The sequence below is a fragment of the Dreissena polymorpha genome, chromosome 8 (assembly GCF_020536995.1).
Source record: "Dreissena polymorpha isolate Duluth1 chromosome 8, UMN_Dpol_1.0, whole genome shotgun sequence".
Taxonomy (NCBI): Eukaryota; Metazoa; Mollusca; class Bivalvia; order Myida; family Dreissenidae; genus Dreissena; species Dreissena polymorpha.
Window position 1 is genome coordinate 69,744,230 of NC_068362.1, and position 14,370 is coordinate 69,758,599.

The following is a 14,370-nucleotide window of genomic DNA, read 5'->3' on the forward strand; positions in this document are numbered from 1 at the left end:
AAAAGGCGCTATGGTCTTCACTCTGAAATTCATTACTCTAAGGGCTTAACAGAACAAAAGCCAGATCATACAGCTAATTGGCCCCACCTACAGCTAAATATGCTTTATAGGTTGAAAATAAAGTTATTTGTCTGAAGAACTAGTACTATTAACTCATCAGCTATGTTGCTCCACTGGCCGCAATTCTGTAAACATAGTGTATATATGGAAATACCTAGTCTACCACCTGCACCGCACCACTACGTCCACTGTAAAAATACACAGCTAAGTTAGTACTTTAACGAACAAACTGAAATTCATGTGTTAATTAAACAATCAGTATGATGACTCACATTGAAATCATGTCCAGTGCACCAGTCAGAGCAAGACAGCTAGCGGATTGTTGACCATCTACGGCTCAAGGACAAACGGTCAGGCCTACAAACAAAGAGAAAATGGCATAAATGGGTTGCATGCATGTAATTTTGCATATTTTTCATCTTGCTCTCCACCTGAAACTTCAATCTATGGACATAATAATATTTACATTTAAGATTTGTTGGAAATGTTACCCTTACTTGTCCATACCAGGTCCCCCACCCATCCAGAACCGTCTAAAACCACCTAAAACATCCATTTGGACCAAAATATTGACACCTCTCATCTATTTTAGCACCCAAATCATCAAAACATTCATTAAAATTCATTTTCTACTTGTCTCGCTTGCAGACGAATCCATGTGACCTTGACATTGCAGTAAATGTGCTTTTTTAAGGTTATATTACACTAATTCCGATTCCCATAGGGTCCCATTATAAAACTGACAACTTTCACAGCATTTTTCTTGCCTTTCCGACGTATCAATTTTTCCGAACCTGGTATCATTTTAAAGATGGATCTGTCATCTTCCAATAATTGCAATCAAAAACATACCGTCTCGCAACTTCTAAGAAAGTAAATCGCTGTCGAATGAACCCACCGTAGAAAAACGTGTTTCGGAATCCTAATTTCGACAAAAGCCCCACACAATAGAAAACACACCCTCAAAAGTTCATCTTTTAAGTTAGCTTCCAATCCAAGGCATCAAAGTACTCCAGACACATACAGGATATTACAAATAACCACAAAAGTCATGTCTCACATTGTTAAATGGCTTATATTCAAGAAGAGAAAAGGAACTCTTTAGAAATAGGCACTACTTTCGAATGGACCACGGAGGGATACACAATGATTTAGTGTAATGTAACCTAAAGAGTTAGAACGGTAGATGACAAGAGTCCACAAATCGTTCTCTGTCTTGCGAGTTACCGAAAACTGTTCCACTACAAAATGGCCGAGGACGAGACCGTGCTTTTTGGGTCACTTGAAGAATGCATAAAAAGCCTTCGTGACCACGAAATACAAACAAATACGAGGTATACTGTGGGTTACAGCAGCAAAGGCTTTGGCAAAAGAAGTACCGGTAGGTCACCAGCAGTCAAAATACATTATTAATATGAAAAATGATTAGGGTTAGTTTAACCATGTGCGTTAAGTGTGTTTAAATCGGTGTGTAGATATACAGAAATCCTATTAATATTAATACTTTATCAAAATACTGCGGATATTAAGATAGAATATTGCATAATTCACTGATAAAACAGCAGTGTAATGAATTGCCCCACCCAACCTTCCCCAGGACCCTACCCCCCACCCCAGCTTACCCCTTGGTTTCCAGATTGTTAAATGTACACCTATTGTGTTTGGTTTGACTTTTCAACAACAAATAATGACAAAAATACGCAGTTAAAAAATCTCGTATAGGTATTATAAAGAGGCATGACGATGAAAATGGTCTTGTCCAGTGTTCCTCAATCTTTCGTCAATAGGCACATAGTGCGTTTTATACCTTGTGTTTATATATTACATTAACACAGGTTATTTTTTCAAACTGTGTATTTCGTCAATATTCCTTGTTGAAAAGTCAAACCATCCCCAATATGTGTACATTTAACAATCTGGAACCCCTGGGATAAAGGGGGGGCAGGTTGGGTCTTGGGAAAGTCAATATACTTAATTCAGTGCTCACTCTGGCCTTCAGAAAATAATAGCCATAATTTTTTTCCTTAAAAAATAATAGCCAAAACATATGCGGACTTTTCCGCAAAACGGTACTGAAGGCAATGTTGTGGGTGTGACTTAACAAACCAGATCTCAGCTACAGTTACTTACACATAAGAATTAAGGGCAGAGGCCCCAACCCACCCAGAGCCCTTACTAATTACACAATTTTTTTTAGTTTTTCCAATTGCAAATTTTGGTGAATACAACTTGAAATATTATAAACCACACCTTCCGTATCACCGCATGTGTATTTGTCATTCTATTTTTGCTATTATGAACTTCGAAAATAAATCATAATCGACGAAAAAAATACAGTATCCGAAAACGGTAATCCGAAAAATTGTACGCGTTTTGCACATGAAATATGCATAATATGAAATATTAATATGCATAATCTCACATGTGCATATCGTTCGACTACTTTATCTCTTAATACGACGTTTGCCATCGGTCGCAATATTGTAGGCAGAGGCCAATATCAATTGTAAATGATTTATTCCAAAAATAACACTTTCGCGATGCCGATCATGTTTACATCAATAAACGTCACAGCGCGTGAGTTAAAATACACCACCTCAGTGTAATTGCAAACACGTGTTTTCGTTAAAATTAGCTGGCCATGGCATATGCCGGGTCCCTTTGAATTGGGAAAACCAGGTTACCTGGTTAAAAATTGAAATCATTATGTTAAAGCAGACGACAAACAGCGGTAATTACGGGGATAATTAGTTGATGGTGATTAAATAATTATTTCATCAAGAAATGTTCAACATTATCTAATTGCAGAAAAAAACGGCGTGCAAAATAAAACCAGCCGACAATTTAAAGCGGCGATTTGATGACGATTAATTAATAATTGGCGCAAAATTAACAAAAATCTAACAGTAACCGATAATTGGTAAAGCACGGGGAGATTAAAAATGTTTTTTCCGAAATATATCACTGCTGTCGGATACTGATTGAGAAAAACGCTCTAGGCCACAATGTGGCAGAAGTTATTGACGCGTGTATGACAATACACAGTGTCGAGTGTGTACACAGGTAATCTCGTCATCGATATTTCCTGTTTGATGGCCAGATTTGCAGGCGTTTCGCATTTTTCGGACAACATTTAGAGGCAATTTGTTTTTTGCTGTTTAGGCGGATAAAATAATCGCCATTTTTTCTAGACAACTTTAAGAAATAATAGCCAGTTGGATAAAATAATCGCCATTGGCGATAATGTCTGGCAGCAGCGTGAGCACTGCTTAATTTATTCGCATGCAAAATGACAAGAGTAAGAAAAATCACATGCTTTATTTGTATTTTAGGTCACCAGCCTTCAATATGCTTTATATATTCATATTAAAAATGACAAGAGTTAGAAGAAACATATATATCGTTTCCTTTTTTTGTTATTGCCACTTATTTACTTTATCAAAACATTACTGCTCTTAACTAAGGGTGTCACGTTTAAACGTTTGAACAGCCGCGTTTCGTGTTTTGCTCAAAAACCTTTACAAAAACAGTAAACCTCTAAAAGCCAGTCAATACCAATAAAATTCGTTTTAGTTCATTACGTTGTGACGTTTCAAAGCTTTTTAACAGCTGCCAGGGCCCTCGTTTGGCATTTTTTACTGCCGAATATCGGCGGCTTCCCCCATGAAAAAAGTATACTTTTTTCCCCTATTTCGGCTATAAATCCCCCCTCCATTTTTTTTTAAATCTTATACCTATGTTGCCTGCTGGTATGGTGCTACTATATAAATCATATTAGAATATCGCAATTTTAAGTGCTCAATTGTTGATGCAAAGATCTTCTAAAACTCCATGTTCGCCCAAAACGACGCAAAATTCCGCCCTCTAAGGGCCCCGGCCCCAATCCCCCAAAGTGTAGAGAGGGCCCTCGCTGCTGAAAAAGACTCGTATTAAAAACTATATGTATCCAGTGCGCCAGATGGCCCTTATTCACAATACCGTAAGCATAACAATACACCATGTACAGACTAGACCTCTTGAATATTTAACGAGCATCATCATGAAATTCCCGGCTTTTGTTGCATGAGAATGCCCCGAATCCTCTTGAACATTCAACGCGCGTTTAAAACTGGTTTACTCTTGTTTAAGGAATGTTGGTTAATAATTCACATTCGTGTCAAAATATTACGGCATGTACAAATGTAAGTAGACAAATTGTAACCCATTGGTTAGACAACGATGAGAACAGTTGGTTTTAGTATTACATCATGTGCGAATGGGATATGCACTAAATATAATTTCCGGAAATAAGTACTACTTTCAGTTTGAAGAAGTGATGGCACTGATGCGTGATGATTTTAAAACGGACATAGGGATACTGTTTAAACTGTAACGTTTCGTTTATTTCATTTCGTTTTAACGTTTAGAAAAATTTGTAAACGTGACACCCTTACTCTTAACTAGAACATCAGTTATAGACATAAACAAACCTTTTCATTAAGTAGGTACATGTAATAGCTTGTTATGTAGCAAACGTATGGTAATAGTAGAAACAATCAATTTATTTATATGTTCTTGTTTGTTATTGAATCAGGCTCAAATATTGTCAACAACAAAAGGGTCCAGTGGCTGAATGGCAAACCGTTTATCAGCCTTGGATTAAAGGTGTATTTTTGTCATCATGGCAAAAATTACAGACCAAACAATAATGCAAGAACTCCAAAGGTATTGTACTATCGACATAAGCTGAAGCAAAGTTGTGCAAATATATTAAGATTTCCATGAAGCACCTTTTTTTATTATCCCCCCTGTGAAGGCAGATTGATATTGTTTTGGCATTGTCCGTCTGTCCATCCGTCCTTCCGTTTATATATGTTTGTGGTAATACTTAGAAATTTTTCTGTTCTTTAACCACAATGTCTAGAGCATAAATATTAGTATATTTGGCATACCGGTTAATCATTGTCTAGTGTTCCTCTACTCCAGACCTGTGGGCCAATGTGTTTACCATATATGTATATTGTAAAAACGTTAAAAAAATCTCGGAAACCTTAAACATAGATATATGTTATGGAAGATAGTCAAGTTGACCTATACCAAGATTCTTTTTAATTATTCTCATTTGTATAGTGTTAAAACTTAAAAAAAAACACATATTTTACTGCGAAATGAGAATGGCTTGACCATAGTTATTTGGCATGAAGGCATGAAGCATCATCTAGTTAACCTTTACCAACAAAGGGCCCAAAGAATGAAAAAAATCTTACAAATGTTCAAAAGTCCTTTTAAATGCTAATAATTAAAATGCCATACATTGCTGTTGGTAAAATATCACACTTAAAGCTATTTTGTTGATAAAATGTTGTGTTGACTTCTGTTGATTTCATAGTAGTTCCATCCTGTAAAAAAACGCAGGTCATGTGAGCGATATATGGCCATCCTTACCATCTTTTTTCATGATTTAAGGAACATGGATATAGCAAAGGTGGGCGTGTCCGTGCTCAGCAAACGAAGAAATTGGGATGCCCAGCAAAGGTGCTAATTAAAGAAGGAGTTATGCTTCCTGCCAGTCATGTATGTATCTGTTCGGAATACTAACATTTGTTAATTGCGCATTTGTAAATTTTACATGGCTTTTTTTTGGGCACCCAAGGTGAGCATAGTGATAGCACTCTCTGTCTGTCCTTCTGAAATTACGTCACACTTTGCATTCAGGTTTCAAAATGTGGATTTTTTTTGCAATGTTGATCATAGCAACTTGATATTTGCCATGCATGTGTATCTCATGGTACTGCACATCTTGAGTGGTGAATGGTTAAGGTCATCTTTCAAGGTCAAAGGTAAAAAAAAAAAAAAATCAAAGGTGCGCAGCAGGGGGCATTGTGTTTATGACAAACACATCTCTTGTAGGTATGTTTTAATGTCTGTTCATTTTCGGCAAAGTGTTACATATGGAACAAACAACACTAACTCAATATTGAATGCAAACGTATGATAATTGTGGATACTTCTTCAGCTAATAGAAGAATAATTATCATATCAGTTTGTTTATGTATGTCCCTGAACCTTCTACTGCGGAAAATGTTTTTTTACTGGTGTGCAAGAGATTTTGCGCTGCCAACACTAATTTGTTGAAATTTGAAAATTTAGACAAAATAAACTTGCCTGATTAGAAGACTTTCTGTAAAGTGAAACTTATTATTAAAACTTTGTTGTCTAAATTGGACAATAAATTGAATGATCCAGTTTTTGAAAATATACATAAAAGGAGACCTCTATTCTAAGTATGCAAATCTCTAATGCAAACAATTACAATCTTTTTTATTTAAATTCAAATCTAAATTGACATCACTTAACAAATGGAAGACACATTGATGCAATCAAATCTGCATTGCATAGTAAATACATTTGTAGGAAAACATAAATTACTGGTAGTTGTGGTTTTAATATAACTTGTACAAATATGCATTCAAAGTATGTTTACCAAGCCATAAAAAGGCTTAAAAGTTATGTCTTACTCCAGGTACATTAAAGTTATTCTTGTACATGTGGAATTTTCATTATTAAAATTAATAATGTATTGAATTGTAAAAGTTCAAAAGAATTAATAGCATGAATGATTTACCTCAATGTAATATTCCAAAAGAAACAAAAAAGTGTAAGGAAAGTTTTCGTGTAAATATTAGCCCATACAGGATAACACTAAGGCAGAACTGGCAGCATCCCTGATTGACCTTGCTGCAACAGGAGAGTATACATGCTGCTACTACATGTGTCTTCCAGACCTGGAAAAGCACAAGTTTCACGAAACAGGCATTGTAAGCATTGTGATCAAAATCTGTATTACTGGTAATATTCCTGTCCATCAAGTATATTTTAAAACATCTGAAATTGACATTAGTTCTTATTATTTAATAACTAGTGTTTTGTAATTATGAAAGAAAAGCATTGCCCAACTTGTGTATGAGTAAGGAATATCGCATACTACAATGTGGTTCATGGATATAGATTGGCAGTACTCATAAGAAGGCAAAACATTAATTAAACCAACTTTGTATGGCCCAAATTTTAATGAACTAGAACTCCCTAAGAACCCCTGTGTTTTTGTTTGAGACGCTACTTAAATATAAATGTAAAGTTTCTTGTGTGTTAACAAATTTGTGTCAGGCTTGCAAATGGCATTCAGTAAGTTGATATATATTTTTGTTTATTGCCCTTTTAACCTTACCTGTACACTTAAATGCTCATGGTGAGCTTATCTGATTGAGATCTTTATCTGTTGTGCTTCGTGCATTGTCCTTCATCACTATATGCCTTGTAAACACATTAAACAATGGAAAAAAAAAAATTCCAAGTGAAAATGTTTGTTTAATGATTAAAGTTGAATAATTAATTATATATTGGTTAAGTTTGAAAATGATTCCAGTCCATTTAAAAAACATAGCTCCCATTTCATTGAACCAGGACTGATCTGTAATCCGATACAATTTTTTTAATAACCATATATACTTAATACCAACTGTAAAAATGCTGTGTCCCAAAACCGCAAGGTCTAGAGCATGCCTAGTTGGCATGAAACACCATCTGGTGGACCTTTACCATTATTGTTCAAATGTCCCTAACATCAAATTTTGCCCCATCCTACTTGCACTATACACTTAGAGTCTAAGGTTGGCAACTAATATTTTGTTACTTTGTGTTTATATATTTATCGGTTTGTATTTAATATTCAGTCTTCAGGCCTGAGTCAAAATATTGACCGGGGACTTGTTCATAAGATAAATGAATTGGTCGACGAAGGGGTGTCAGACACAGACGAAATGGAACGGCGCCTCCGAAGTCATGTTCTGGAAACAGAAAATGTTACACCAGCACCAACAAGCAAGAGGTTTTTTCCGAATCGTAACACGATTCGGAACCACATGCGAAACGCAGAGAAAACAAAACAGACAAGCATAGATGATGAAACAAATCTTGAAGGCTTTGTAAGTGTAGGATTTTGTTACTGACTGAAATCAACATTGTCTATTGGACCTCTACCAAGTCCCAATGATGCACCAGGGGAAAGAATTAGTCCCGCCCTTGTAGCAAATGTGGTTTTCCAATATGTCAATGGAAAAAAATAAAAAATTCCATAGCCCTAAGGCCTTAAGCATGTATATTTGGTATAAAACATTGTCCAGTAGACATTTACAATGTTTCTTTTAATAATACCGAAGTTGTTAAAATGATGTACCACACTCGGCATTGAAAACAACACTTCTGTGTGTGTTCAGATTGAATTTTCAGTGAATGTGGAAGTGATCAATAAGCAGATTTGCACTTCATTACAACCAGCCTAAGGTAATTGTGGCTGCTGTTATGTAAATGCAAGTCTGTTGTAATCATCATATTGTAATCATACATGTATTGTGTGTTTGATCTGTTGAAACAGCTGAATAGATGGAAACAAGACAATACTAGAGATATTGTTTTCCTGCGGAAAAAAGGAGAAACGGAGGTATTTTTGCTGTGTTTACAATGAAGTTTATAGTTTTGTGTTTGGATTCACTGTTACTTGTTGATTTACACATTCAGTTTCAACTGCTAAATAGGTGATATAAAATGCAAGGAGGATAATCACAGGAGGATGCAAGGAGGATAATCACAGGAGGAGGATGCAAGGAGGATAATCTCAGGAGGAGGATGCAAGGAGGATAATCACAAGAGGGGAATGCAAGGAGGATAATCACAGGATGAGAATGCAAGGAGGATAATCACAGGATGAGAATGCAAGGAGGATAATCACAGGAAGAGGATAATCACATGAGGAGGATGCAAGGAGGATAATCACAGGAAGAGGATAATCACAGGAGGGGTATGCAAGGAGGATAATCACAGGATGGGGTATGCAAGGAGGATAATCTCAGGAGGAGGATGCAAGGAGGATAATCACAGGAGGATGATGCAAGGAGGATAATCACAAGGGGGGAATGCAAGGAGGATAATCACAGGATGAGAATGCAAGGAGGATAATCACAGGAGGAGGATGCAAGGAGGATAATCTCAGGAGGAGGATGCAAGGAGGATAATCACAGGAGGATGATGCAAGGAGGATAATCACAAGGGGGGAATGCAAGGAGGATAATCACAGGATGAGAATGCAAGGAGGATAATCACAGGAAGAGGATAATCACAGGAGGAGGATAATTTCAGGAGGAGGATGCAAGGAGGATAATCACAGGAGGGGTATGCAAGGAGGATAATCACAGGATGAGAATGCAAGGAGGATAATCACAGGAGGAGGATGCAAGGAGGATAATCACAAGGGGGGAATGCAAGGAGGATAATCTCAGGAGGGGTATGCAAGGAGGATAATCACAGGATGAGGATGCAAGGAGGATAATTACAGTAGGAGGATGCAACGAGGATAATCACATGAGGAGGATTATTTGTTTTATGTAACTGAAGTAAGAAGATCCATTGTTTAGAAGATGTGCCAGCAGTAAATGTATTCACTTACTTGGTATATAAAAATAACCATAATATATAGTCTGCAGAAGCAAATTGCAATTCCTCTTATGTTTGAATGCGTTAATATTTCGTTATTATTTTGGACACATTGTTTTTTTATCTGTGTTAATGGCCACTTTTTATATACATGTTTGAACCTTACATATCATTAAACGAAGTAGTTTATTGGTTGCAAAATCTTCACGTAAAATTGTTCGTGTAAAAGAAATGAACTCAACATTTGCTTTCCTTTCCAACATGTTTCATTCCATATATATTTAGTAATCATATTGCAAAAGACATTTCGTATATGCGTTATTGCAGGCGCTGAACATAAACTATTTCACCGAACACTAATGCATGCTTTTAGTAGATTTTTCTTGTTTATATCCTATTCACCATTCTTAGCTCACCTGAGCACAAAGTGACCGGTCAGTTGTGCGTCGTATGTAAAAAGTTTCAATTAAATAACATATTCCAAAGACTTAAAAAAAATCTCTGAAACCGCAAGGCCTAGAGCATATTGGGCACGAAACCTTGTCTGGTGGATCTCTACCAAGATTTTCAAATTATGCCCTGGTGTCAAAATTTGAGCCAGCATGAGGCAAAATGTGTTTTTCTGATATGTTTATAGTAAAAACGTTAAAAAAAAACACACAGCGAGGCCAAGAGCAATTTGGCATGAAAGATCTTAAGCAATAATATGTTTAAACTTTATAGGAATGATTCGTAGGTGTAGCCCTAAAAGTTATCATCAATCATACCGGTCCACTAAAGAAGTTGTTCATGATCCGAAAATACATTTTTGAAGGCAACAGTTTACAACATCTCCTACACCATTGAGTGATATTTGATCATGCTGCAGTGGTGCAAGAGGATGGTTCGACGGGTTCGGCTTGGCAAGTCCAGATGGTCCCTTAATTGATTGAAATTGAGGCATATGTCCGTCCCGAGATACTTCTCAGTAATTTGTGTTTTAAGTTCATGAACTTTAAAATGAATGTAAATCATCATATCAGACTTGCTATGGGAATATAGGGCTTAATGCATACTATCGTCCCATAATAGCCTGTGCAGTCAAAACAGGCTTATCGGGGACGAGACTTTCCATCTAGACTGGATTTTCGTTCACAGGAGACTTCCTTTAAACGAAAAAGTCAAAGAAAGCGGAAAGTGTCGTCCCAGATTAGCCTGTGCGGACACCATATCCACGGCGATCTTAATATAACCAGTTGAAGGTGTTAAAGGGATCTTTTCACGGTTTGGTAAATTGACAAAATTGAAAAAAGTTGTTACAGATTCGCAAATTTTCGTTTTAGTTATGATATTTGTGAGGAAACAATATTACTGAACATTTAACACGGTCTAATATAGCCACTTATGCATCTTTTGACGATTTAAAAACCTAAAAATTATAAAGCGTTGCAACGCGAAACGATTGAATAATTTGTTTTGTTGTTGTCGTTTAAATTTGTGAATCTACGAAGATTGCGTATATAAAGTATAAACTACGCCTCGCATGTATGATTGGCAGGATAGCTCAGTGACCTAGTGCGTTTTTACTCCAGGATTCCGGTGGTCACTGGTTCGAGCCCTACCATGGGATACTTTTTAAAATTTTATTTTTGATTTTTTACTGGAGCTTTTAAAATCTAATGTTTACATTTATCAATATAAAGCATTTAATGCCAAACTTCAAAACTTGCCAAAATCTGTGAAAAGGCCCCTTTAATTGGAGTATTGTTACAAATAAAACATGAACATTAAAGTATGATGTTTCAATTATTTTGCGGCAGAAGTTCCTGTTTGTGTACCAGTCGTTTGGTATGAAAACTCTGTTGGAACGGTATGGCAACACAATGACGCTTCTAGATGCTACCTACAGGACCACCAAGTATCATTTGCCACTTTTCTTCCTGGTGGTAAAAACCAACGTCGACTACCAGGTGGTGGCCTGCTTCATTCCAGAAGAGGAGAATTCCGTGTCTGAGCAAGAGGCCCTTCAGATCATTAAGGACCATAATCCGAATTGGAGCCCTAAGCATTTCATGACAGACATGGATGAGAGAGAGATGCATGCCATGCGCTCATTGTTTCCTGGTGGGTTGTTAGTTTTGTTAGTTATGTGATGAGTGGAAACGCTTCCGTAGAGAGTGAGCAATTTGTTATTTCACAGAGAGTGGCATATAATTTCTATTAATTAAATATCTAGAGCTTGTTTTACGGGGCAAGCGCATTATGTCTCCCCCATTGTTTAGGAATTTGCCGTCACGGCGATAAAGCTGTACAAAGTTTGCAATCATGTTAATATAGCTGTACGAAAATTGTCGTTGCTGTACAAAAAAAGCAGACAAGAAGTGGAAGGCCACAATGCCCAATTTTAATACGTTTCTATGATATGTTAATTGTGCCTTGGGGGGGGGGGGGTGTTGGCGATGGGGCATACACGTTTCGCAAACATTTCTTGTTTATTCTTGTATTAGCAAGATTGCTACGAATTGGTATGAAACATAGGTACCAGAAGCAACACAATCTTCCAAACCATATTAGTGATTAGATGAGCGATGTGGCTTATGGGCTTGTTGTAAATTTTTCAATAGAAGCAGCTGGGCTCCTCTGCGATTTCTATCTTACTCTTGTCATTTTTCTCGTGAATAAATTTAGGTTTATTGACTGCTTGCACCGTGAAACACTATTAAAGCAATTTTTTCTAACTCTTGTCATTTTTGGACTCACGTGAAACACTATTAAAGCAATTTTTTCTAACTCTTTGTCATTTTTGGACTCAGATGTTCAATGCAAACGACAGGTTTTTTTCTAACTCTTGTCATTTTGCATGTAAAAATATACAGTATATTGACCGCTCGTGACCGAAAACACAGTTAAAACACGTGTTTCTTTCTAACTCTTGTCATTTTTCTTGGGAATAAATTAAGGTTTATTGACTGCTTGCACCGTGAAACATTATTAAAGCAATTTTTTCCAACTCTTGTCATTTTTGGACTCAGATGTTCAATGAAAACGACAGGATATTTCTAACTCTTGTCATTTTGCGTGTAAATATATAAAGTATATTGACCGCTCGTGACCGAAAAAACACAGTTAAAGCAAGTGTTTCTATCTAAAGCAATTTTTTCTAAATCTTGTCATTTTGGACTCACGTGAAACACTATTAAAGCAATTTTTTCTAACTCTTGTCATTTTTGGACTCAGACGTTCAATGCAAAAGACAGGTTTTTTTCTAACTCTTGTCATTTTGCATGTAAATATATAAAGTATATTAACCGCTCGTGACCTAAAACACAGTTAAAGCACGTGTTTCTTTCTAACTCTTGTCATTTTTCTTGTGAATAAATTTAGGTTTGTTGACTGCTTGAACCGTGAAACACTATTAAAGCAATTTTTTCTAACTCTTGTCATTTTTGGATTCAGATGTTCAATGAAAACGACAGGACTTTTTCTAACTCTTGTCATTTTGCGTGTAAATATATAAAGTATATTGACCGCTCGTGACCGAAAACACAGTTAAAGCACGTGTTTCTATCTAACTCTTGTCATTTTTCTTGTGAATAAATTAAGGTTTATTGACTGCTTGCACCGTGAAACACTATTAAAGCAATTTTTTTCTAACTCTTGTCATTTTTGGACTAATATGTTCAATGAAAACGACAGGATATTTCTAACTCTTGTCATTTTGCGTGTAAATATATAAAGTATATTGACCGCTCGTGACCGAAAACACAGTTAAAGCACGTGTTTCTATCTTACTCTTGTCATTTTTCTCGTGAATAAATTTAGGTTTATTGACTGCTTGCACCGTGAAACACTATTAAAGCAATTTTTTCTAACTCTTGTCATTTTTGGACTCACGTGAAACACTATTAAAGCAATTTTTTCTAACTCTTGTCATTTTTGGACTCAGATGTTCAATGCAAACGACAGGTTTTTTTCTAACTCTTGTCATTTTGCATGTAAAAATATACAGTATATTGACCGCTCGTGACCGAAAACACAGTTTAAACACGTGTTTCTTTCTAACTCTTGTCATTTTTCTTGGGAATAAATTAAGGCTTATTAATTGACTGCTTGCACCGTGAAACACTATTAAAGCAATTTTTTCCAACTCTTGTCATTTTTGGACTCAGATGTTCAATGAAAACGACAGGATATTTCTAACTCTTGTCATTTTGCGTGTAAATATATATAGTATATTGACCGCTCGTGACCGAAAAAACACAGTTAAAGCAAGTGTTTCTATCTAAAGCAATTTTTTCTAAATCTTGTCATTTTGGACTCACGTGAAACACTATTAAAGCAATTTTTTCTAACTCTTGTCATTTTTGGACTCAGACGTTCAATGCAAAAGACAGGTTTTTTTTCTAACTCTTGTCATTTTGCATGTAAATATATAAAGTATATTAACCCCTCGTGACCTAAAACACAGTTAAAGCACGTGTTTCTTTCTAACTCTTGTCATTTTTCTTGTGAATAAATTTAGGTTTGTTGACTGCTTGAACCGTGAAACACTATTAAAGCAATTTTTTCTAACTCTTGTCATTTTTGGATTCAGATGTTCAATGAAAACGACAGGACTTTTTCTAACTCTTGTCATTTTGCGTGTAAATATATAAAGTATATTGACCGCTCGTGACCGAAAACACAGTTAAAGCACGTGTTTCTATCTAACTCTTGTCATTTTTCTTGTGAATAAATTAAGGTTTATTGACTGCTTGCACCGTGAAACACTATTAAAGCAATTTTTTTCTAACTCTTGTCATTTTTGGACTCAGATGTTCAATGCAAACGACTTTGCGACATCCTTTGCGACAATGCTCCTAA

At 36.1% G+C, this 14,370-nt stretch overlaps 5 protein-coding genes across 6 annotated transcripts in view; 3 read left to right on the top strand and 2 right to left on the bottom strand.

The window, feature by feature from the left end:
• The window catches only part of LOC127841266 (zinc finger protein 26-like), a 231,740-nt gene that overhangs the window by 209,000 nt on the left and 8,370 nt on the right, over positions 1-14,370 (top strand). The window lies entirely within an intron of this gene.
• The window catches only part of LOC127841267 (galactocerebrosidase-like), a 247,916-nt gene that overhangs the window by 190,717 nt on the left and 42,829 nt on the right, over positions 1-14,370 (bottom strand). The gene's annotated exons all lie outside the window — the stretch shown is intronic.
• Positions 1-14,370, bottom strand: part of LOC127841268 (galactocerebrosidase-like) — a 241,069-nt gene that overhangs the window by 190,717 nt on the left and 35,982 nt on the right. The gene's annotated exons all lie outside the window — the stretch shown is intronic.
• Positions 1-14,370, top strand: part of LOC127841280 (calmodulin-like) — a 210,953-nt gene that overhangs the window by 115,598 nt on the left and 80,985 nt on the right. The gene's annotated exons all lie outside the window — the stretch shown is intronic.
• LOC127842079 (uncharacterized) lies at positions 1,236-11,660 on the top strand. The gene is made up of 7 exons (XM_052371396.1): positions 1,236-1,441; positions 4,634-4,764; positions 5,506-5,613; positions 6,726-6,857; positions 7,773-8,024; positions 8,474-8,539; positions 11,328-11,660. The coding sequence occupies exons 1-7, from the start codon at positions 1,309-1,311 to the stop codon at positions 11,658-11,660; spliced, it is 1,155 nt and encodes a 384-aa protein (XP_052227356.1). The 5' UTR covers positions 1,236-1,308.

Excerpts from the sequence above, each read along its gene's own strand:
- LOC127842079 (XM_052371396.1), top strand. The coding sequence starts at position 1,309 with ATGGCCGAGGACGAGACCGTGCTTTTTGGGTCACTTGAAGAATGCATA. Across the intron at positions 4,765-5,505 it reads ATAATGCAAGAACTCCAAAG|GAACATGGATATAGCAAAGG; the intron begins GTATTGTACTAT and ends TCATGATTTAAG. Across the intron at positions 8,540-11,327 it reads GGAAAAAAGGAGAAACGGAG|AAGTTCCTGTTTGTGTACCA; the intron begins GTATTTTTGCTG and ends ATTTTGCGGCAG.